The 24,958-nt window shown below is 43.9% G+C and overlaps 1 protein-coding gene across 1 annotated transcript; it reads left to right on the forward strand.

Annotated features, from left to right (window-relative positions):
• Window positions 1-858: 858 nt before the first annotated feature.
• LOC123098015 (imidazole glycerol phosphate synthase hisHF, chloroplastic) lies at window positions 859-7,495 on the forward strand. Its single transcript, XM_044519884.1, has 17 exons — window positions 859-1,082; window positions 1,196-1,477; window positions 1,556-1,725; window positions 1,806-1,920; window positions 2,110-2,165; window positions 2,253-2,291; window positions 2,396-2,494; window positions 2,685-2,747; window positions 2,832-2,894; window positions 2,976-3,058; window positions 3,661-3,769; window positions 3,837-3,890; window positions 4,690-4,777; window positions 4,848-4,885; window positions 5,253-5,358; window positions 6,378-6,544; window positions 7,259-7,495. The coding sequence occupies exons 1-17, from the start codon at window positions 935-937 to the stop codon at window positions 7,319-7,321; spliced, it is 1,743 nt and encodes a 580-aa protein (XP_044375819.1). The 5' UTR covers window positions 859-934; the 3' UTR covers window positions 7,322-7,495.
• The last annotated feature ends 17,463 nt before the right edge of the window (window positions 7,496-24,958 follow it).

The following is a 24,958-nucleotide window of genomic DNA, read 5'->3' on the forward strand; positions in this document are numbered from 1 at the left end:
TCTTGTTTTAACTTAATCAAACGACAACTCTACGAAGAGCTAAAGACGTAGATGCAAAATGTAGCGGTAAAGACCATGACTTCGAAGAACCTTCATGTAGCTTTCTAATTTATCATTTTTTTTGTTATTCATGTTTCTCACAAGCAATTTGTTACGATGTACTTTTTTAGTTACCAATAAATAAAGTGTTACAAGCACTTCTGTGAAAACCCAATTACCGATCTGCCATGTTTTTTACATCATTGTTCTTGCCGCTTCTCCTCGCCTCAAGCGGTCATTCTAGTGCTATGTGGTGGATGAATTTGGTGTGGTTTACGTATATATATTCAGTGTTAGGTTGATGGTGGCCCTATGACAATGGATACAACGCTACACGAAACTAAAATAGAAGTCCTTTGGTTCCATGTATGTAACGAAATGGTTGTCACAGTTGACATTTGGGAGGCGGTGGTGTTTTGATCTCCATGGAAGCATTTCTTCGACAACCTGCCATGAACTTGAGATATTCCAACTTGTAAATGCTTTGTCTAAAATCATCTACAGCTTGAGAGAACGTTGACATTGAAAGGGAAGACAATGGTGCCGAACAACCTTGATGTAACATTTTTTATTGAGGGTCCATGTTGCTCGTGCTTACTAAAAATTATTTGATCTATTGTGCTGATTTTAATTTACAAAAAGTAGATTTTTTATTTATAAACAATAAATAATGTCAAATTGCTGAAAGATATTGCCTTATTTCGCTCTGGCCCTTCTTTTTGTTATTAATCGACGCAAGGCCTTTTGAAGTAAAAAAATAAAAGCAAGGCATTAAAATGCAACTGGGCTTATTTGGGCTTCAGTCGATTGAAATTTGCATTTGCCCAATTGCCCGTGTGACTGTGACTTCTGAGAGTCGGGAGAGCCAACAACCAAAAGAGACCCAAAGAGACCAATGCCGCCGCCGCCGCCGCCGCCGCAGGGAGCAATGGCCACCGGCGCCGCCAACCACCCCCTCCCCTGCTCCGTCGGCCGTCCGAAGGGGACGAACCAGCGGCGCAGACCCGCCTCCCTCTCCGTGCGCGCGTCCAGCGACGCCAACAGTAAGCCCCACTCTACCCATCCCCACCCCCTTTCCCTTCCAGAACTCGTCCCATCCTATCCATGGCTTGACGGCTGCGTTTGCTTTGTTTCGCCGGTCGGTCGGTGGCCGCAGCCGTGACGCTGCTGGACTACGGCGCGGGCAACGTCCGCAGCGTGCGCAACGCAATCCGCCACCTCGGCTTCAACATCCGCGACGTGCGGAGCCCCGAGGACATCCTCGCCGCCGACCGCCTCGTATTCCCCGGAGTCGGAGCTTTCGGTTCCGCCATGGACGTCCTCAACCGTACAGGCATGGCCGACGCGCTTCGCGAGTACATCCGCAGGGACCGCCCCTTCCTGGGTATCTGCCTCGGCCTTCAGCTGCTATTCGATTCCAGCGAGGAGAATGGCCCGGGTAAGGCTTTGTAATAGCACTCTGGTTTCTTGAGAAAATGTTGTTGAGCAGGAGCTGATAGTGCATCCACTACTGTAGTAAGCGGCCTTGGTGTGATACCTGGAGTTGTCAGGCGATTCGACTCTTCAGAGGGTCTCATAGTACCTCACATTGGATGGAACGCCCTCCAGATCACCAAGGACACGCAGCTTCTGCAAGGAGCTGATGGCCACCATGTGTACTTCGTTCACTCCTATCACGCTCTACCCGTAAGGAGCAACTCCATTTATAGATGCTTCCTCTTATTGTGGACTCAACTTTGAGTTGTTCTTCCTTTCTGCATGACTAGTCAGATGCTAACAGAGACTGGATTTCATCGACATGTAACTACGGTGAGAGTTTCATATCATCTATCTCGATGGGCAACATTGAGGCAGTTCAGTTTCACCCAGAGAAGAGTGGAGGTAAAATATGTAGTTTATTAGTGAATATACATGACATTTCACAGATAAATATTCATAATGTATGTTATAATGTGGATATAATATTGTAAGTTATTGAGTTCTGGTAGCTTGCCTTGTAAAGTGTACAGGGTACTGTGCATATTTAGGATTTTTAAGCATATATTTACTATGTTATTTTGTTTCGTGCAGCTACTGGACTTTCCATTTTTGAAAAATTTCTCAGTCCTAACTCTTCAGGGGCAAAGGTAGTCATCAAGTCTGACTTTATTGTTTGCACTTCCTTTTATCTTTTTTTATTCAACATAAAATTCACACTTATGTTTGCAATGCAGGCCCCAGCTCATAGAAAAGCATCAAAACTTGCAAAGAGAGTAAGCTTTTTATTGCCAAATGTTCCAGCGTCCATCACATTTTCCATTGCCATCTCGAACACCAGTTTCCATTGCCATCATACTTATTATCTCCTATTTCGCAGGTGATAGCATGCCTTGATGTTCGGTCAAATGATAATGGGGATCTTGTGGTAACAAAAGGTGACCAGTATGATGTAAGAGATCATAGTAGCAGCAAAGAGGTACCAAACTTTATTCATTGACCTTGGAATATCAATTTTCTACACATTAGAGCTAGTTCTTAGTTGGCCATTTAGGGATAGTTAGTTTCTGATGTATCTGTACAATAAAAAAATAGTTTAAAACATCATTATAGTTCTACCTAGACATAATCATTGTATACTGGAATATCTTTTTATTCCATGCTTATAGGTAAGAAACCTTGGCAAGCCAGTGGAATTAGCAAGTCAATACTACATAGATGGAGCTGATGAGGTATTTGTCTACATAATGTTTACATATATGTATATATTTGCAATGCACATATGCTCTGATACCATGATACAAATCCCCCTTCAGGTCAGCTTCTTGAATATAACTGGTTTCCGTGCCTTTCCATTGGGTGATTTGCCAATGCTAGAGGTTTGTTTGAGTTTTATAACTATCAAGTATTTCCATTACTTGCCTTTATCTGGTGAAGTGACAGGTTTGTACAATTGGTAGGTACTACGTTGCGCATCTGAAAAAGTTTTTGTGCCACTTACAGTTGGTGGTGGTATAAGAGACTTCACGGATGGAAGTGGAAGGTTAGTTCGTCCCCAGTTTTGAGCCAATGCTGCTACTGCTATACATATGTTTTCTTTCTTGTACGATTCAATTAGAATGGAGGTCATCATGTGAAGGTCAGCATAGTATGCTCAACATGGTAGAGACCATCGTGTGCCGAGTCATTATCTTTGTGAGCAAATGTTGATCCCAGCATGGATGAACAATACTCCCCCCGTCCCAAAATAAGTGACTCAACTTTGTACTAACTTTAGTACAAAGTTAGTACAAAGTTGAGTCACTTATTTTGGGACGGAGGGAGTATATTATTTCCGTTGACTTGATGAGATAATCTGTACTGAAAATGTACACAAATTCCCTGATTTTATTCTGATTAGGCCTGATTTTTAGTATATATTTCCTTGTGTTCCAATCTCTGAGGGGTGTCAGACAGTCTACTATCTTATTCCTTTTTACTAGGGGCCTACTTGCTACTCTCCATGTTTAATATTTTATTATTTTTATGTTGTCCCTTCCCAACCACAATATCCCTCCCACACTTTTTCTCAGGTGATATTTGGTACTAGTCAATACCAAGAAAAAGGTTATAGCAGAATAATGATGTCAATTTATCTCTTTTCAGATACTATTCAAGCTTGGAAGTAGCATCAGAATATTTCAGGTCTGGCGCTGACAAGATTTCAATTGGAAGTGATGCTGTTTTTGCTGCTGAAGCCTATTTACAGACTGGTGTATGTATCTTATTTTCCCTGTGATGTTCAGCTAATTTCCCATGGCATAATTTTTCCTGTGTATCAGGTAAAGACGGGGAAAAGCAGCTTGGAGCAAATTTCTAGAGTATATGGAAACCAGGTTTATTTTTTATTTATCTTCACAACTCGCTTTTGTGTTTCTAGTAGTTTGTTACCAACTATAATCTAAAATCACATCTGGTATTCATATTAGCATGCCATTTTATTCAAAAAATAACATTGCAAAAACTGAATAAATCACAATTAAGTCTTGTGTGGGGTTTGATCAGGTCCAACGTATCGAAACGTTGTAAGGAACTATTCCAACAAATCTGAATCATACTCCAGCTATCTTTCCTGATCCTACTTAAAAATGATGCATGCAATACTCCACATTTTCGTTAGTGCAATACCCCAGATTACTACTCTACGTCGTGGTTGCTACCACACTACTCTAAAAATATCACAAAGTAGAGGAAATACTCTAAATTATGGGTATTTCCTGTTGAGATATTTAGAGTAGTGTGGTAGCACCGCAAGGCATAGTAGAAATCTGGGGTGTTACAATTACATTGAAAAGTACCGTGAAATTCTTTTTTAATCAATATTCCTCTATTATTAGTTTTCCAAGTAACAACACAAAAGAATTATGTGCCTGAGCATGATTGTTTTTCCTTATCCATTTAAATATTGAGGAGGTTTCGTAACATTCAGGTCTTCTCTGTGGTCAACAACTTGGATCCTCGAACTTGGCTCCAGTAATAATTATTTCCATGTTTTCAATTAACGAATTCTGATTTGCAACTGATGCAGTTTGTTTATCGCCATTTCAGATGAAAGGGCCTGTTTTTTCAGTTGTTCTGTAGAATAGTTAGATAACCTGTAAATCACTCATTGTAACAAAGCTTTTTCTATCTCAGGCTGTAGTTGTAAGTATTGATCCTCGAAGAGTATATGTCAAAAGTCCAGATGAGGTGCAATTTAGAACTGTAAAAGTGTCCAGTAAAGGTATGCTTGCATATATTCCTTGTACAAATTTGCGTTTCAAATGTTCTCACATTTCCTGTACTTTCTTCAGGTCCATTAGGAGAAGAATATGCATGGTACCAGTGCACAGTAAGTCCGTTGTTCTGCTTTTACTGTTTTGATTTATCATTCCCGTCATATGCCATTCATGCATGTGTGGTGTCGTTATACAAAGATTTAGTTTACTACTCATGTGAGTGCTTATACAAATGATTTACTCCAGATTGTTGAAAAAAGGGGGCTTCCTTCAGATATTTCGTAGTCAATCATTTTAGGTACAACCGTACAAGCATATGTTTGCGATGTGTTCATATCTTACATTAGTGCACACAGGGAGCATTAATTAAGATACTGGGTCTTTTCCAGTAGAGCTTTTGTGTGTCTATTTTTGCATGTATAATGTGGCGTCTTGTTTCTTCTTTGTACCTGTTGAAGTGTTGATTTATTTCTGTTCCAGGTAAGTGGTGGGCGTGATAGCCGGCCTATAGGAGCATATGAACTAGCAAAAGCTGTGGAAGAATTGGGCGCAGGAGAAATACTACTCAACTGCATTGATTGTGATGGTATGCTAAATATTTTAATTTGCCAGTACACAGCTTAGGTACGATAAACTGGGTGGAACTTCTTAATGTCTTGTTCAAGCCTCTGAAGCAATATCCACAGTCTTCTAGTTATGTTTCGAGTACTTTTGATGAAGCTGCTTATTCTTTGAAGGCTCGTAATCAACTGGGTGCACCAGTCACAAGATTCTTTTCCTTTTCTGACATACCCCTGTTCTAGTCAATTGGAATGCTCTTAAACAACTGGGTGCACCTCTAAGACACACATAGTAATTTCTATCTGTCGCGAAGCTGTGACGTGGGCCAAATAAAATGGTGGAGTGTTGTCCTCCTGATATGCAGCACCGAGGGGGGCTAAAGGCCTTGGGATCCTCCACCCCACCTTCTTCATGCAAAGCATCAGGCCATATGCTGATGCGTCTGGTCCATGCTTTGTTTATAGGTCGATCCGGTTTGTCAGACTCCGTCGATTGGAACGGGTATTCATTAAAGTGTAGTTTCTGTGGTAGGATCAGAGAAGTGAAGGGCATGCCGTTTCGCAAAAAAACATTTCAAAGAGTAGTTTTATGGTAGTTTAATTAAAGTACGCATAGTTGCATGAAATTTGCTATATGTTTCTTCTTTTGGTAATCCTGATTTTCTGTTTTGGATGTTTGCTTTGTGGTTTCATTCGTGATTGGGCACTTTAGGTACTTAATGGAGCCGGTTCAAACAAATGACACATGATTGTAGGAAACTTTGTGCTTTGCCAATCTGGAATGATGATTTCACTGTATTATTCCTTATAAAATCTGAACTATACAAGTCAACTTATCTTCATCAATATGTCAACATTGTTTAACTGAGTTAAGCACAAGAAGATACTTGTTTTGGATTACAGTTTGTTATATCTAATTATGCTGTGAAACAAATAACTTGTAGCACGTAATTTTCTTTTATTGAATGTACCTTGTGAATTTGTTGCTTGTATTATAGTCTTCTATACAGCCACGCTGAATGCATTATGTCATTCTATCTTGCAGGTCAGGGCGGTGGGTTTGATATAGATTTGATCAAAATGGTGTCGGATGCTGTGACAATTCCTGTCATTGCAAGCAGTGGTGCTGGTTCGGTGGAACATTTTTCTGAAGTCTTTGAGAAAACAAACGCTTCTGCTGCCCTTGCTGCTGGCATTTTCCATCGGAAAGAGGTATTATGACTATCCCACCATTAGATTTCATCGAAATGCTGTCATAATGCTCAGCAATTACCATTTCTTTTACACCATTCTTGCCATCTTTTCCTAGTAAAGTGCATGATTATCCATTAGTTAAGTGGCGTTAATACGTTGTATATTCCACAGAGGCCCTGAGGTCTTAGTAATTCTTATGCACAGTATCTTAAAATCCTTGCTCATCTTGAATCCTGCAATAGCCGATTTATTCCAACAGCTATACCTTTTCTTGTGGTTGTAATTGTTCTGTCTATCAGCGCAGTGTAGACTGTTAGGAGCTAGGGTTCTACCGGGTCTAGGCCGGAGGTTGTAGGGGAAAGAGGGAGCTGGTCGTGGACGAACTCGCGGCCGCCGGCGGCTGGGTGCCGTCGTGCGCGAGGAGGCGGCGGCTGAGAGGGAGATGGCGCAGGGGAGGAGGCGGCTAGGGTTAGGTCTCCCGGCTCCCTAAGGAAGCCGAGCAAATATGATTGCTTCTTGCTTAATCTCAAAGCGGGTCCTTACATGAGTTTATATAATCCTCCTAATGATATAATTGGGCTAAGCCCCTAACACGATAAGATAACTGGGCAGGCCCTAACTGCCTGGGCTGTAATATATGCCGCTCATAACAAGACATTCTCGATGGGTTAAAATTATCGTCTGTTAGTATTTGGTTCGAATTTGACACCTCAAACTTTTGCTTTGATACAGGTTCCCATTCTAGCAGTGAAAGAGCATCTAGTAGATTCTGGTGTGGAGGTCAGAATGCAGTAATCTGAGATGGACTAGTCCAACATACCGTGTGAAATCTTTGGTTTATTGGAAATTTTCTATCAGATGTTGTAACAATGGTATCTTGGGAGCATGTGTGGTGCAGCGGCAGTGCATAGAATATTGATTGGAAATGCAATTTCGGAATAAATTAATAAGATGACGTTCTGAGTGCTCCATGTTCCTGCCTTTTATTCGTCATTATGGTTTATCTGCTATCTCAAGGGCCCCCCCGACGTGGTGGTACCCCCGAATGCAGATGTTGCTTGAAGAACGCGTGAGGCTTTTCTGAGGAACAAGGGCAGCCATAGTGTGCATGAACACCAGCAACACGGCCTCTGTCACTACGATAGACGTAGTGGCTGCTGACTATTCAACTAAGACCAACTCTTGCAGAATCGCCCATTCACAGCCTTTAAAATATTTTTAGGGTGCTCTAAATTTTTTTGGAGGCCATGTGCAAACAAAAAGTCACCATATGTAGCCTCCATAATATCTTTGCTCTTTCTTTTTCTATTTGTGTCAACTAATATTCATACTCAATTAGAGGGACTCGAACACTAAATGCCAACAACATTGCAATATAAAGGTCTTATATAGGAGGAGATGTCAAGATAACCATCATAGGCAAAATTTGTTTTTTTTTACATAGATGTAGCTACTATAGGTAGATAGATAGGGGCTGGTTAGTAGGCGCACCGGGTCGAGGAGTGGGCACGGTGATGGGGTGAGCCAATGTTGTTCTACTTGGCCTAGATGGCGCACTTCCTCTTGGTCGCCAGCGCCTGGCTTACTCGAAGACTATACTGGAGGGGGGAGGGGGCGTGGCAGGCTTCACAAGGCTCCCTAGCAACGAAGAAGCGGCGGGAAACCAAATGCGGCATTGGGCGGCCTCAAGTGCGGTTGTGTTGCAAGAGTCGTCGATGACATACTGGATGCTGGCCTCCTTGAAGACTACTGGAGGGGGGAGGGGGCGTGGCAGGCTTCACAAGGCTCCCTAGCAACAAAGAAGTGGCGGGAAACCAAATGCGGCATCAGGTGGCCTCAAGTGCGGTCGTGTTGCAGGAGTCATCGATGACATACTGGATGTAGGGATCCTCAACCTCAGGGTCGTCCTAGGAGTCGGCGAGCTCCAACGCATCCCCATGATCCCACTTCTTCTCCTCTTTGATGAAACGACATGGTGGGCACAAGAAGTGAAGGACCCACATGCCACAGAAGGAAGGGGAGAAGGCATTTAGTAGTGCACTTCTAGTGCTTGTTAGGGTGTTTGGTTTGTTACCGTGTTTTTTTATCTGCCTATATGAGGTCCTTCTTAACATCATGTATGGTTAGGGAAAGTGACTACATAATAGGAGTATGATATAAAGTGGCGTGAAACCTGACTTCTTGAACAGATACCGGTACCGGTCATGAAGGCTTCGCCCTTCTCAAGTCAAGTGCAGAAGCGAAATCCGTTGAGCAAGAAGCCAGTGATCCCACAACATCAAAGTGTCAATCGTCAAATGCTTTGGCAATTTCCCCACCAGGCCCATCGTAAGGAAAGCGAAAACCTATATTTGCTTTATCGGGTATCAAACGGTGAACAAAGGGTCGCGATCTCGTGAGGATGAGCTAACTTCAAAAACCCGTCCTCATTTTGGATTGCAGGCTGCAACTCGTCTGATCTTTTAGAATCGCATACTCCTCCGGGGGGTTGATTAGGGCGCGGGCATAAGGGCAAAACTGAAAAAACTCACATTGGGTTGGCAAAACCATTAGTTTAAGTTCCCGGCTTTAGTCCTCTGTGGAGTTCAGTCAACCATTTGAGTCAATTTTGAGTAAATAGTAAGACTTCGGAGTCAATTTTGAGTAATAGTAAGACTTCGGCCAAAAATGCATCCATCCGCACTAAGTCATAAAATTCTACAATAACTCTGAAAAGCAAGATTTTCTATCTTTTCTTTTAACTCAGGGGAAATACGATCGGGTACCGGGAGAAAGGCGAAGATGGGAACCGGAGACGCGGATAAGGACGAGTAGATACAGGTTCTCGAATCCTTTCGTTTATGAACCAGGTTCCCATGAGGGCTCTTGGGGCAGAGTTTCGATCTCAAACAGGAATATTACATTAATACGCAATGGCAGGAGAAATCAAATTTCTGGCTGATAAGAGTAGTCTACAGACGATTCTTTAAGCAAAAGAAAATAAACGAAAGTAATAATCTCTTTGAGTTCTTCATATGTGGCAATCAGGCAGGCCATCTTCCACCGCCAAATCGGCAAACCAAGCTTACCAATGCACAGATCATCGGCCAGAGCCGCCGCCGCCGCCCTCGGTCAAGTACAGGCCCACGTCCACGGTGCCGCAAACAACATTGGTCGGCTTTCGGCCCGGCCCCGGGGGCGGGGGGCGCCAGCCCTGAAGCTCGACCCTCTCGTAGAACACCAGCGTCCCCTTCGCCGGGATAATTTTCAGATCATCATTATTCTTCTGGAGCTCGAGGCGACTCAGGCGACTCTTCTTCTCCGCGGCCGCCTCGTCGTCGCTGTCGTCGCCTCCGAGCACCAGCGCGTCCAGGAGCCGCACCTGCGCCGCCCCGATGGCCGCGGTGCAGCCGGAGGTGTGCGGCTCGTCCGTGCGGAGCACCTCCACGCTGCCCGTGTCCTCGTCGACGTCGTAGTCCTCGCGCACGGCCTCGAGGCGGAGGCACAGGTGCCGCCATCCACCGTCCACCTCAAACTCGTAGTGCCTCTTCCACGGCTTTACGTCGTCGTGCTCGTCGGGGAGCAGCGGAGAGCGTACCCTCTTCTCCTTCATGTGCTCGCCGACGAAGTACACTTTGAGGAAGGTATACTCCTTCCACCCATGACCCTCAATCTGGCGGCCTATCCTCCTTGGCTGACTTAAGATGAGATGCAGCACCTGCCGCCGGCCGTCCGGCTTCTCCGCCTCCATGTTGGCTGCGGCTGCGGCAGGGGCTCAATGGGAGACTTGCCGACGATCGATGCGTTATTAGATTGGATTTTATGGGTACAGGCCGCAGGGTTGTTACGGCGGGGATAAAAGATTTCGCTTAAGTACTAAATACTAACGATGAAAAGAATATGGAAGTGTATACAAACTGAATTGAAAGGGTGGAGTACGGCTTCTCCTTTTCCTTTTCCTTTTTGAACAAAAGATATAACTCTTATCTCTCCGCCTTAGATATTCAACACAGACACGAGTTTAAAAGGAACAGATCGATGAAAAGAGATTTTTTTAGACAACCTCGCATGTTTTATTCATCGTCCATAATGTTTACATAAAGGAAATCAAGGTCTCCTGGCTGTCCTAGCCACACATGACGGCCAAAACCTAAAGACAAAGCATATCTAGCGAGATTGTGAGCCTCCAAATTCGAGCTCCTAAACTCATGAACTACTTTACATGAAATAAAAGAGTTTGCACAAAGTATTATCTCATGCACTATGGCTCCATATCTAGCCGCCAAGTTCTTCTGGACATCTTCAACCACCCTCTTGCAGTCAGATGCGATTTGAATTGAATTCTCATATAGATCCTCAGCCAGAGCTTGGCCTTCCCTCGCATCTGTGATGAACTCAAGTTTTAAGACCGAAGCACCCAAGAATCTTCCATTGTGGTCTCGACACACTGCTCCCACTGCACCATACTCCCCTTGCATGGACACTGCCGCGTCCACATTCATCTTTGCATGACCCTCGGGCGGGGGCAATCATGTGTGTTTTCTAATGCTGGCTCGCTTTGTACCTCGACCCGCTCCTCTATCTAACATCTCCAAGTCCCTCAAAAAGGAGTTTAGGAAAGAGTTAGTAGTAAATGGACTATCAAAGATCTCTTCGTGGATAGCCCTCCTTCTTGCTCGCCAGACTGACCATAGAGTCACCACCATCCGTGTAAATTCCGCCTGCGGCAACGATTCATGCATTGTGAATATCTAGTTTTTTGCATCTAAGGAAAGATTACCAAGCATTGTCTCCACTGTCTCCTCCGAACAAAGTGACCAAACACTCCTCGCTATCAGCAATCTACTAGTGCATGCTTCCAGTCATCTTGCGCAGAACAAAAAGCGCACACACTCGTAGTAGACATATTCCGGTGGTGTAGCACCCCAGCTGTTGGAATTGATTCGTGGCATAGCCTCCATAAGAATACCTTGATTTTAGATGGAACCTTAATGTGCCACAGGGAGGTCCAAGTTGATTCCTCTTCTGCCTCATTTGAGTGTCCTCCGACCGGCTGCAGTAGTGCTTCTCCTTGCAGTTTCATTTTCAGCAAAAATTTATACACTGACCTCACTAAAAAAACACCCCGTTCATCTTCTCCCCATGCCCAAAAATCGTCAACCCTTCTAGTACACAGCGGGATTTTGAGTATCACAGTTGCATCCACCGGCAGAAAAGTCGCGCGAACCCTGTCCTCCTTCCACTTTGCCGAGCTCAGGTCAATTAGTTCGGCAACTCGTGCTGGTCTATCCACCGCCAAACACGCCAATGGTCTCATTAGGCCCGAACGGGGGATCTAGTTTTGGTCCCAGATTCGAGTATCCTCTCCCGTTCCGATCCTCCGAATCAGGCCCTGTTCTAGAGCTCCTCTCCCCTCCATAATAGATCTCCAGATTTGCGAGGGCCGGCTGCCTAGCTCGGCTTCAAGAAAGGACGAAGCAGGGAAATACTTAGCTTGCAATATCCTAGCACTTAACGTAGAGGGAGTTTGTATAATTCGCCATGCTTGTCTAGCCAGTAATGAGAGGTTAAAGAGATCAATATCTCGGAAGCCAAGTCCTCCCAAATACTTTGGTTTAGTACATATATCCCATGATATCCAGCATGGTTTCCTCTTCCCTCTTTTACTTCCCCACCAGAACTGCCTGATCAGTGAAGTGATACTTCCACAAATACCTCTAGGGAGCCTGAAACACGACATAGAATATACGGGTATAGCCTGAGCCACTGCCTTGATTAACACCTCCTTCCCCGCATATGACAATAGTTTCTCCATCCATCCTTTAATTTTCTCCCATACCCTGTCCTTTAGGTACTTGAAAGTACCATTTTTTTGCCTGCCCGACATCCGTTGGCATCCCTAGATACCGATCACTAAGCTGCTCATCATGGACTTGCAAAGTGTTTTTGATCCCATCCCTTGTCACCTGCGGACATCCTTTACTAAAGAAAATTGATGACTTCTCATTATTCACTCATTGCCCCGATGCATTGCAGTATGTATCCAACAAGTTTGATACCACTACTGCCCCTTCTGTACTCGCCTTGAACAGCAACATGCTATCATTAGCGAAGAGCAAGTGGTTAACAACCGGAGCTGTCGGTGCCACCTGGACTCCCGTGAATGCTGACGACTGAGGAATTGATTTCAGTAGGCACGAAAGGCCCTCCGCTGCTATCAAAAAGAGATAAGGGGAAATAGGATCTCCCTGCCGAATACCTCTGCTAGGTTTGAACTCCTCCAACCTTTCTCCGTTGAACAGGACCGAAAAAGATACTGACTTGATCATGTTCATTACCACATTAATTCACTGCTGAGCAAAACCGAGTCTCTCCATCATTGCTTGGAGATAATCCCATTCCAGCCTGTCATAGGCTTTCATCATATCCAGTTTGAGAGCACAATGGCTATTCTTCTTGGATTTACTCCCCTTCATAAAATGCATACATTCATATGCCGTGATTATATTATCAGTTATCAGTCTGCCAGGAACAAACGCCGACTGTTCCTCTGAGATGATGTCTGGCAAGATTTGCTTCAGCCTGTTTGCAATCACCTTCGAAGCAATTTTATACAATACGTTGCACAAACTTATATGCCTGAACTGAGTTAGCAAGGTTGGGCTCATTACCTTTGGGATAAGGACCAAGAAAGTGTCATTGATACACTCTGCATCTTCCTCACCTCTTACTATCCGGAGAACAGCCTTTGTAACTTCCGCTCCACATACATCCCAATGGCGTTGATAAAAGTGGGCTGGAAAGCCATCCGGACCCGGAGACTTTGTGGGAAACATCTGAAAAAGAGCGGATTTGACTTCCTCTTCCGAATAATCTGCACAAAGAATGTCATTCATCTCCGGGGTAACCTTCCTTGGAACATGGCAAAGGACAGCCTCCATATCCGTCACCCCCCTCTGTGGTGTACATGTTTTGATAAAAGAGAGTGATCATCTCCTTTAATTCCTCCGGATCATCCACCTGGACCCCTAGTGAACTCATCAGGGCCTTTATCATGTTCTTTTTCTCTCCTCATGCTCGCTCTCATATGAAAAAATTTCGTGTTCTTATCTCCCGCCGTAAGCCACTCTATCCTTGATCGCTGTCTCCATAACAATTCCTCTCTATGGTATAGTTCCACCAACCTCTCGTTCACCTTCCTCTCCTCATGGTTAGGACCCGAGCGCCCCTGTGCATTACACAGCTCTTCAAGCTTCTTTTTTAACTCCTTGATCTCACGGCGAACTGACCCGAAGGTCCTTCTGTCCCATCTTCTCAAGTTATTTGACAAGTCCGCTAGCTTGAGCTTTAGATCCTCAACTCTCTCCCCATCCAAAGATGCCGCCCGGGAAGCAGCAATAGTGCTCTTCAAGTCCTCATGAGTCTCCCATGCAACCTCATAGCGAAAGATCTTGTCGCGTGCCTGAACCCGCCACGTAGCCGGAATGAGCTCCAACTGGATCGGGCCATGATCCGAAGTTGCTGCAGTTAGGTGGTTAATAGTTGCAAATGGGAATAGAGCGCACCAATCGGTCGACCCGAGAGCCCGGTCCAATCTTACTCTTGTAAAAGAGCCCCCTGTCACCTTCTCGAAAGTCTAGAATCTACCCTTGTAGCCAATGTCCAACAGCATGCAAGTATCAACCATGTCTCTAAAACCTTGGATCTGGGCATTACTCCTCTCTCCAACCCCCTCATGTTCTTCTGGACGTAGAACTTCATTGAAATCTCCCATGCAAAGCTAGGGGAGAGTGCTCAAACTTGCTATGTTTTTCAAAGTGTCCCAAGTCTGATGTCTCAATGCGTTTGAGCCTCACCATACACCAATGTTAGCCTCCACGGGTCGGAACCCGGGTCCCTCACCTCACAATCCACATGATAACCAGAATAGCCAGCAATATCAATATTTATTGAATTATTCCAAAACAAACCGATGCCTCCGCTTCTACCAACGCTGCTTACAACATAACCATTATTGAACCCAATTGAAGTAGCTAGACTTTCTACCCTAACTTTGTCGATTTGAATTTCTAGAATACAAAGTAAGGTAGGGGCAAAATTCTTCACGATCTCGCGAAGCTCACGAACTGTCGAGGCTTTGCCCGCACCTCAACAGTTCCAACAAATAAAACTCATTGTTCCCGGCGGTACTCCTCATGGGAGCCCGCTGATGTTGCCTTGTTTGCTTCGTTTCCTTCTTCCTTGCTGTCCCCTTCCACTTCAAAACCATACGTTGCCGGGCTATCCAACTTCCTTCCCTGGCCATCGCCTTTCTTTGGCCTCTTCACTTCTTTCCTCGGAGATACATACACTGGGGGCATCGGAGGCACCCCTAACAGCTTCTCCCTCACCACCAGCGCTGTGGACACATCTTCTGTCGCTACTTCCCCTCCTTTCTCCGCAGTCTGCCCGAGTAGCATAGCTACCGTGTTGTCAGCCGAGAGTCGCTTGTGCGAGACTCCAAAAGGTCTGTCCACTCCCTCCATAGAAGTGTTCCTTCTCCTGCCATCCAACCCTTCATTTTCTCCATTGTTACCGCTCATGGGCTCTTTGTTCCTCCCTCCATCTTGATTCAGAAACTGATTCTGCCTCTGCAATTCATGTTGCGGGTTAGACTGCATAGTCTCCCGACCCTCCTGTTGTTCACTTAACCCAGATGCTTCTCCGTGGGGTTGCGGTGGCGGTGCGTTGAAGCGCCAGCTTTGGTTTGGGTTATAGTGTTCCCCTCCCCTCCCACGTCCCCTCCTTGCAAAACCTCCTCTCCCTCTCTGTGATTGAGCATATCCTCGCCCTGCTGCTCGAACTCTAACATTATCTGCAAACAAAAAGTCCCCCCACTCAAAAGCAGCTTCGTCATGTACCCCGTCGCCGCACTCCTCATGCCAATGACCGAACTCTCCACAATTGTAACAGAAAATCGGCAGTTTCTCATACTTGACTGGGTACCTGACCCTCTCGTCACCCTTCTTTCCTGTCACAAATCTCTTGATCTTGGCGTTTACGTCGATCTTGATTCTCACTCTCATAAATTCACCAAAGAATCCGGTCGACAGCTTTAGCTGTACCTCAACCACCTCACCGATCCTCGACGCCAGCCCCTTCACCGCCGGCTCGATCAAGTAATTGTCAGGCAAACGATGAATCTGAGCCCATACCTCAATTTTATCCAGCTTGAACGAATCGGGATTTCTGAATCCATCGTATTCCTCCAAGATCACGGCCTGGTCCCTGAACAACCATGGTCCCTCCTTCATGGCAATCTTCCAATCTGCGAGGCATCCAAACTGCGCCGAAACAAGTTCTCCCTGATCTTCCTCCATGCTACCAGCTTAGCTGGGTTCCAGGCCGCCCTCATGTCCCCATACAATGCGTTAGGGCTAAAAGTTTTTGGTGTATGAACCCTTGCAATCGCCAACCACTTCGCCGGCTCCATCAGGTCTGGTAGCTCCTCCTCCCACACAAAGTCATCCTCTTCCTCCTCCTGCAGGGTAAGGCGGGCTAGTAGATCCTCAGCCGATTCCTTCCCCTTCCCCCTCTACGTGCCCCTGTCGTCTGCCATCGCCCCGATCCGATCTGCCAATGCAACTAGCGCTTCCCCAAAAAAGCGATCTACCCCCCGTCCAAGGCCGGGAAGGATCACTCGGATCCCCCTTTGTCAGCCCGAGTCAGTAGGTTCAGTCACGATCCGGGGTGGCGCCGCAGGAAAAGATTCCGGCGGCCTGATGTTCGGTCTGGGAGAGCCCGGACCGAATGACTCGTTTGGCACAGACAGGGCCATCGACCGAACGATAAGCACTCTGCGCGAACGCGCTCTCCCTGGCCCTACATGCCTTTTTGCTGTGAAGGAAAATACGGAAAATAAAGCCCAGTTTGCTATGACTAATAAAGCCTGTTTTTTTCCATGCTATGAAAAACATTGCCATGGTTCAGAAAACAGAACATAAATTTTGACGTGTCAGGGAATGAAAAACAAAGGGATGCCATATTGATTAGTAAAAAAATGTCATGGTTCAAACAAAAAAAATGCAATAATGCACGAAAAAATTGCCATGGTCTTTTGCCATACTATGAGAAAAAATAAGGATAGATTTTGCCATGTTCTATGAATTAAATTTGCCATGATAGTAAGACTGCAATTGCCATGGTGAAGTAGAAAAAGATGTCGAAAACACAACTAGCTAGCAAAAAAGCATCAAAGCATGAATTGGTGTATTGGGGCCGTCGTAACACTAGCAGCGAACTTAAAGCCTGCACTCAAACACACTAAGATGTAATTCAACAAAGAAGAGTGGACAATCTGCCATGCCATTGTCCATGAAATTTTATATTTGCCGTACAACTCACCACATCCATGATGGCAAAAAAAACCTAGCAGTAACCATAGCAACTTAGTTGCCACAGAAAAGCTAAATTTGGTTTCCATGGAAAAAACGGAAAATAGTTGCCATGCCAAACACATAAGTACTCCCTCTGTTCCGTATTATTTGTCGCTGGAGGTTCTATTCCGACGAGGTGAAATGGTGTGAAATTACGAAAGTACCCCCGATTTGAATTCGATCGGGAGGCGTCTTCCTCCGTCGCTCCTTCCCTCCGCCAGGTTTCTCCGCCGTCGCTCCTCCGTTCCGCCGGGCACCTCCACCGTCCGCATCTCCGGTATCCTTCCTCGCCGCGGTCCGAAGCTCCCACGCCGGCTGCCCTTCCCCGCCGCGGCCCGAAGCTCCCTCGCCGGCCACCCTTCCCCGCGGCGGTCCACAGCTCCCTCGCCGGCCGCCCTTCCCCGCCGCGGTCCGCAGCTCCCTCGCCGGCTGCCTGCTCCGCCGCAGCTTCAGATCCTTCCCTGCTAGCCATAGATCCCTCGCCGGCCGCCTCCCCCTACTCCAATCAAGAGCTCGAGGTCAGCCGCTGCGCTGTCCACTTCTGCTGCTCCTCTCCTCTCTGTATTGGGCTTGATTCTTGTTGCTCCTCTTCTCGTCCCGGACAGCGCAGAGAATCTGCAATTGATCCAAAAACCAGGTCAATTGATGTCAAATTGTTTAACTAAATCATCCAGAAACAAGAATGATAAGTCCATATTCTCCTTCAGTTTATATCACGCTCCTTGTCCATCCAAGTGCTTCTGTGACTATTGTTTGAAAAGCCAAAGGCTGTGTTCGTCAACAGAGGATCAGTGTTCAGAGTTAGACGGGAAAAGCAACTCAGCAGAGCAAGGCATACAAAAAACAGAGCAACTTCATTCAAGTATTGTACCCATTACCGAATAGCCCAACTCTGAACAAAAGATATTTACAGAGTACGAGAAACTATATATTGTATGAAAGGAAAATGGAAAGGAGTATATGTTTCCGGTAGTTGATAACAAATTCGTCTACACATTTATATGTGGAGTAGGAAGCTCAAGCACAAGATGACCTGTAGGTCTGTCAGTGTGTGCACATAAGATGATTTGTCAACATGCTTGCAGGTTCTACGCGCAAGATAGGGCAATACCATTTTGTAGTCAGTAAGAAGAAAAAACACTGTATCATTTCAGATAGTGTGTTTTGAAACTTCTCCTAGCTAGCATTCACTTGCATATGTTTCTTTGGGTAGCGATGTCCCTGAAAAAAGGCATAATTAAGAGAGCCATGATGATTACATATAGAAGAGACCAGTAAATATGATTGAGATATGAACAGACTTACTCGAATCCTGGTAGCGGCACATCCGACCAAGGAAAGTTGCCAAACAATTCAGCTTCGGCAATTCATCTCGCTATGACTGAAGTGCAACCTGCAAAGTTGCACTCTCCTTGCACTGGTTCAACGTTTGCGAAAATGATCCAGAACCGGAGCCTAACTAGCTCCTTGTGTTTTTGCCCACTGTTTTGGGCCTTCCCAATACATACTCGAGCAATCTTCGGTTTACACTGATTTACTCCAGTTAAATTCAGCAAAGCACATAACAATAATGTTAAGCTACTAGAAATTCCAAAATAGTAAAGTTCCAATTTAAGCCACTGCAATCTGGCTTTGTATCTACACTTTTGTGGTGATGCAGAGACCATCTCAGTGCATCAACAAAATTCAGTAAAATCCAGTGCATCAACTCCATGTACTCAAGTACTCTTTCTATGAAATACAGTGCATCTACTGGAAACAAAATTCAGTAAATTTCTAGCAACTACTCCTAATGCAAACAAGATTCACCTAGCAAGGCTTATTTGACATGGAGTAGTTTATTTCATAGAGTAAACATTAGCACTATTTGACAGTAAAAGCAATATTGACATGGAGTAAACATTAGCACTAGCTGAAATGAGTAAACACTAGCAATATTGACACGGAGTAGTTTATTTAACAAAAAAGGGTGTGTGTGCTCAAACAAGAAGAGAGCAAGCAAGCAGTTAACTGAAACTGAAAAAGGGTGTGTGTGTGCTCAGACAAATCTTGCTGAACCCTACTTCTACTTGTACTTCATCTTACATATTCATATCTTACATATTCATATCTTCAGGAGAAAATGGATCTCCCAGACCTCAACTTCACTCCACCTGCAGAAGATGTGGATGAAATGGATGAAGGTGCAGAAAATGAAATGGAAGGACATGTGGGAGATGAAATGGAAGAAGATGCAGGACATGGAATGGAAGGAGATGAAATTGTTCAAAATCCAGGTACAATTACAGTTGATCATTCCATCATTTCATCACTTGATCATTCCATCACTTCATCACTTGATCATTTCATTTAATCATTTCTTTGTTGTATGTCTTGGTGCAGGTGTTGGGCAAGTTGCTAGGAAAAATAAAACCCTCAATGACCAGCAAAAATTTGCTGCTTATGTAGCATTGCATACACTGTGTATGAGTAGAGGAGGCATTTTTATGAAAACTGATAAGCAAGACATTGCAATTTTTTTTGGAGTGGGTGTTTGGAATATACAAAGAATTTGGAGGAAAGCAATGTTGCAAATTCAAGAAGGTAAGGAGGTGGATGTTTCCAATCAGAGAAAAGGAAATTGTGGAAGAAAGCCTAAGGACATTAACCCAGAAAAAATCCTAACAACCCCATTGAACAAAAGGTCTACTATTAGGTCACTAGCCTAAGGACATTAACCCAGAAAAAATCCTAACAACCCCATTGAACAAAAGGTCTACTATTAGGTCACTAGCCTGGCAACTACATAGAAAGTTCATGTTGAATTTGATAAGGAGGCATACAAACTGTGTGAGGCCAGCTCTAAAGGAAAAGAATAAGGTGGACAGGATAAAATTTTGTTTGTCGATGCTTGATGAGGCAACAACAGCAACTGCAAGGCCTAAGTTCAAGACTATGCATAATGTTATCCATATTGATGAGAAGTGGTTTAACATGACAAAGAAGAATAATACATATTATCTGCTGGATGGGGAGGAAGAGCCTACGAGGTCTATACATGGCAACTGTATTGGCAAGGTGATGTTCCTAACGGCCGTTGCTAGGCCAAGGTGGGACAGTGAAGGAAACGTGACCTTCTCTGGGAAAATAGGTATCTGGCCATTTGTGAAAGAAGTTCCTGCTCAGAGGAGAAGCGACAACAGGCCCAGAGGTACAATAGAGACAAAGTCAATAAAGGTCAACAGAAAAGTGATGAGGGAGTTCCTGATAGAGAAGGTCTTGCCAGCGATACAAGCTCTTTGGCCGGAAAGTGATGCTGGACAGACCATCTACATTCAGCAGGATAATGCTAAGCCCCATATCTTGCCAGATGACCCAGAATTTCTAGAAGCCGTCGCAAAAACTGGACTTGACATCAGAATAATACAACAACTTGCCAACAGTCCTGATTTGAATGTGCTTGACCTTGGGTTTTTCAACTCGCTGCAATCCCTGACAGATTGTCTGAGTCCTAAAACACTACAAGACCTTATTAAGGGTGTTTTGGAGGAATTTGAAGGCTACGAGGTTTACAAGCTCAACATAATTTTCCTAACTCTGCAGACATGCATGATTGAGATCCTGAACCATGCAGGGGGCAAACCAATTAATGCGATGCCTACAAATCACGGCTCCAACAACAATATTCCAAGGACTACCATTGATCCTGATTCCACCATTACACAGGAAAACCAAAAAAAAAGTGCAGGTAACAGCAAAAATGTAGAGTAATACAGTATGATGTATCAGTTTATCTCCAACGTGCACTACTTAGTTCTTGTATTCGTGTATACAACTGTACATCCATCTGTGTCATGTCTATACCTTGTGGATCTCCATGACGACAGAAATTGAGAGAGAGAGAGAGAGAGAGAGAAATTGTAACAAGAGTAATTGATAGTGAGAGATTTTCGTGTAGGAATTTTTTAGATGTTTTCATGGGAGGAATTGAGAGAGAGATTTATGGGAGGAATTTAGTTTCACTCATTTCTTGAATAGGCTTCAGAAGTATATAATGAAATGGTGTGCGCTCGTTGCACTGAATAGAAAAGATAAATATACATTTAGATATGCATCACTTAGTGTAATTGTTGGACAACTGAATTATTTATGCACATAAATGGTTGTTTTATCTATTGTTTCTTGGATTTTGTTATAGCCATACACATCGACATTTTGATAGATAATTCACTATCTTTCCGTATAATATACATATATGATATTTTTCAAGAAGGGGTGATTGACATATGGAACTAAATGAATATTGACAAGAACTAATGTTTTTCTGCGGCAATGACTCGTAGACACAGCTATGGTAGTGGTTTCTTTCACGTTGTTTCACCGCTATGACAACATTTTAACTGTCTATCCCCATTGCAACGCACGGGCAATTTCCTAGTACTTAATAAAAGGTTCCTCTTTCACCCTTTTTTCCCACCACCCCTTCGTCCAAACTTCTCCGTATGATAATCAATCATCTTAATTTACTTACATTCTAAATCAATTCCACTTTAATTTATTTCACAAAAAAAATCCACTTTAATTTACTTATCAAATAAACTATGAGGTAAATCACGAGCATAATTTGATAAATATTTATTTACAAAATCGCATTCATATGGCAGGCAGATCACAAGATAACATACTACAATATTTATATCTCATAACAACACATGGGCATTGTCCTAGTACATTAAGAAACACATGCATGATAAACAGGAACATCACCGGTAAATCCTATTTTAGGGCCAAAAATAGAGTGCAAGCCATTGGTTTGTAATGCCTGCCCATTAGCCTCCACCCTTTTCCGGTTTTAGGAAGCTTCTCAAAGTTTTTTTCTCTTTTATTATTTCGAAGTTTTTTGCCGAGGTTTCTTACTCGGCGTTTTCCCACTTTTTTCCTGTTATTTTTTGTATTAAAAATCATGAATATTTTCAAAATCAATGTTTTTCCAAGTTCCTGAACTTCTCTAAAGTTTGTGAATGTTTATTCAATTCAGGGTTTTTTTAAAATTCATAGATATTTCTCAAGTGGCGAACATTTATTGAGGTTCATGAATATTTTTCTAAATTTGTGAACATTTATAAATTAAGAAAAAAAATTAGTTCATTATTTTTTAAATACACAAAAAATATTGATTCACTAAAAGAATCAAAGTTGACAAAAAATGATAGTATTTTTTTATCAGAGACACGTGACATCAAAAACAAAAACGAGCGACAAAAAACTATCAAACTAAAGTGTACTAGGCGAGCGAGCGAGCGCAAACTATTTGGCGTACTAGTGGCGAGTCCAATGCCATGCCCGCCACTGGGCGATTTTAGAAATTTAAAATTTGTTTGAGCGTTTTGGGGGTGGTACGAGTCTTCCATGTAATCAATAATTTTTGTTAAGTTGATGGTATATTTACATCATTTATACATACTTTTGGCTTCTTTTGTATCATTTTTACTGGCCTAACATATTAGTTTAGTGCCAAGTGTCAGCTACTGTTTTCTAGTGTTTTTTATTTTACAAAAAAGATATATTTGAGAATAAAAAATACGAGAAATATGTTTGCAAAGTTTCATTAGTAGGAGGTCAATATGGGCCTAGGCCTACCTGAAGAGGCGCCATTCGGCCTCCACGAACCCCCTTCTTGTGGCCTAGGTCGAGGCTGCGAGCTGCCACCGTGTGGGTAGTTGGACGCTCCCCTGGTGGCATACACATTGAGAGGGTTTTCGCAACCGACTAGATCTCAATTCTACCTATCGCACGCTAGGGGTGCAACGAACGTGCGAGCGCTCCTTGCAATGCAACCACATCAACTACACTCGTGCATACGAACATAGCCTCCACCTATCGCGCATGATGCAACCAGAGTGGGTCTATACTCGCGCATACGACTTCACGCACCACCGCCAAGTACGTGGCATCGCTACAACGAACGAGAATCTCACATCGATCGATCAATCTTACATGGGCCTCATACTGCCGTGCACAATCGCAACATCTCACGCATACGGCTTCTCCAACTATCTTGCACCACCGCCAAGCCTACAATATGCTATAGCGAGAGTCTCGCATCAATAGATCAATTCAGTTCTCTCTAATGCATCGTCTCGCACATGCAACGAGGGCCGCCAACTATCTCCCACGAGCATCGGTCAAATCGGTCGGGGGCCTACAACTGACGCGCATGAGCATTGATCGAGTCTCGCATCAATCGCTCGCGTTCAGTAATGCGAAGGCTCGCACACATACCAGATCGTGCAAAGACCATACATATCGCTCGAGCCGACCACCTGTCGTATACCGTGCGAGAGGCGGAACCCACCCGATAAATCACCGAAAAATTATCGTCCTCACTTCTATCATGATTTTTTACGTTATGGAAGACCCAAAGAACGTCATCAAGGTGCGCCGCTGGCCCGCCAGGACCAAAATTCATTTTTTGTCTTAAATTTTGTCATAGAAGTAGGTGGCCAGCACATCCATGACAATACGTTTTTCATCACTATTATTTTCATGAAAGTGTCACTCATGACAAAAAATAAGTTCATTCGGGACAAAATATCACGGAGGTGTCTCTTTCTTGTAGTGAATACAAATTGTCACCCATCATTCGATAATTCTCCTTTTGAAGTGTTGTATGGTCACAATCCTAGATATTTTGGAATTACTCCTTCTGATAGTGGGACCTTTGGATCTGCAATAGTGGTTGGATGACACATAAGTAGCTAACAGTCTATGAGACAACACTTGTTGAGAACTCAACAGAGAATGATGGTTCAGGCAGGCTACAAATTGAAATAGAGCTTTTGGTGGGAGATGAAATCTTTCTAAAATTGCAACCATATGTGTAAACCTCAATTGCTCATCGCTCGAATTGCAAGCTTGTGTTTAAGTATTATGGTCCTTATCCTATCATTGAGCGAATTGGAGAAGTGGTTTACAGACTACAATGACCTGATAGTAGCAAGATTCATCATGTATTTCATGTTTATCAATTGAAGAAATGTGTGCGGTCTCCACTCTAGGTACACCACGAATTTCCTTCTTTCAGTTCACCTTTTCAAGTCCCTGTCATGATTTTGCAACACCGTGTTCATAGAGGTGGAAAATGTATGGCGGCTCAAGTTTTGATGGATTCAAGTGACGCTTCACCTTAAGAGGTGACTTGGGAAGACCTAGACTTCCTCAAGCAAACTTTCTGAGGGTGTCGGCTTGGGTGCTAGCTGCTACTCAAAATCGGGGAATGTCGGCAACTCAGCAGGTGAAGGCAATGGAGTAGAAGAGAGGGACACACCAACTACAAATCGTGGGCCTGCAGCTCGGTCAACTCATCTGTGTCAACCACAGTGGCTTGCAGGCCCGAACCCCGTTTACCAGGTGTAACAACTGGTACCAATATAGCAGCGAGTGTGCATCATTTATAATTGGCTAGGAAGAAGGGAAGGCTTCGGTCGGAATCCATCCCTTGTAATCAAACTACCAAACTCGTTGTGAGAGTGGATGGGAGGAATAATCAGCGAGAAACACCATTTCCATACGATTTGATAGTAAGGAGTGTGAGCATGATCCTTACAAAGTTCTAGCAAATCCTTTTCATATCCCATTAAAGTATAAATCAATATCCATCGCGCATATTTCTCATGTATAACATATTTTGAATAGGTCAAAAATATGTTTTGTAATACACATGCTTCTTATTCTCAAAACATAAATAAAATACACATGCTTCTTTGTGTATCAAAACATAAATAATTAACACCATAGCAGCACTCCGCCTCTGCCACCTCAGCTTACCCGAGACACCATTGTGCATTGACCAGCACTGAATCAAAATTCTACCGGTGCGCGACACGGTACCCGACCCCAAATCCAATCGTGTAACTCCTAAATACAAACCTCTACTATTAATGAGGAATCTGTAGGTCGTCGTTCGTTACCTCCCTCCCACCGATCGATACGCCTCCCCCTCGATCGTTTTTTCTCTCCTCCCACAGTTTTTCCTGCTTTATTTTTTATTTCATCCTTG

Source organism: Triticum aestivum, chromosome 4D (assembly GCF_018294505.1).
Source record: "Triticum aestivum cultivar Chinese Spring chromosome 4D, IWGSC CS RefSeq v2.1, whole genome shotgun sequence".
Classification (NCBI taxonomy): domain Eukaryota; kingdom Viridiplantae; phylum Streptophyta; class Magnoliopsida; order Poales; family Poaceae; genus Triticum; species Triticum aestivum.

Coding starts and splice junctions, on each gene's coding strand:
- LOC123098015 (XM_044519884.1), top strand. CDS start 935: ATGCCGCCGCCGCCGCCGCCGCCGCAGGGAGCAATGGCCACCGGCGCC. Junction 3,770..3,836: donor AAGCCTATTTACAGACTGGT/GTATGTATCTTA, acceptor CCTGTGTATCAG/GTAAAGACGGGGAAAAGCAG. Junction 3,891..4,689: donor CTAGAGTATATGGAAACCAG/GTTTATTTTTTA, acceptor TTTCTATCTCAG/GCTGTAGTTGTAAGTATTGA.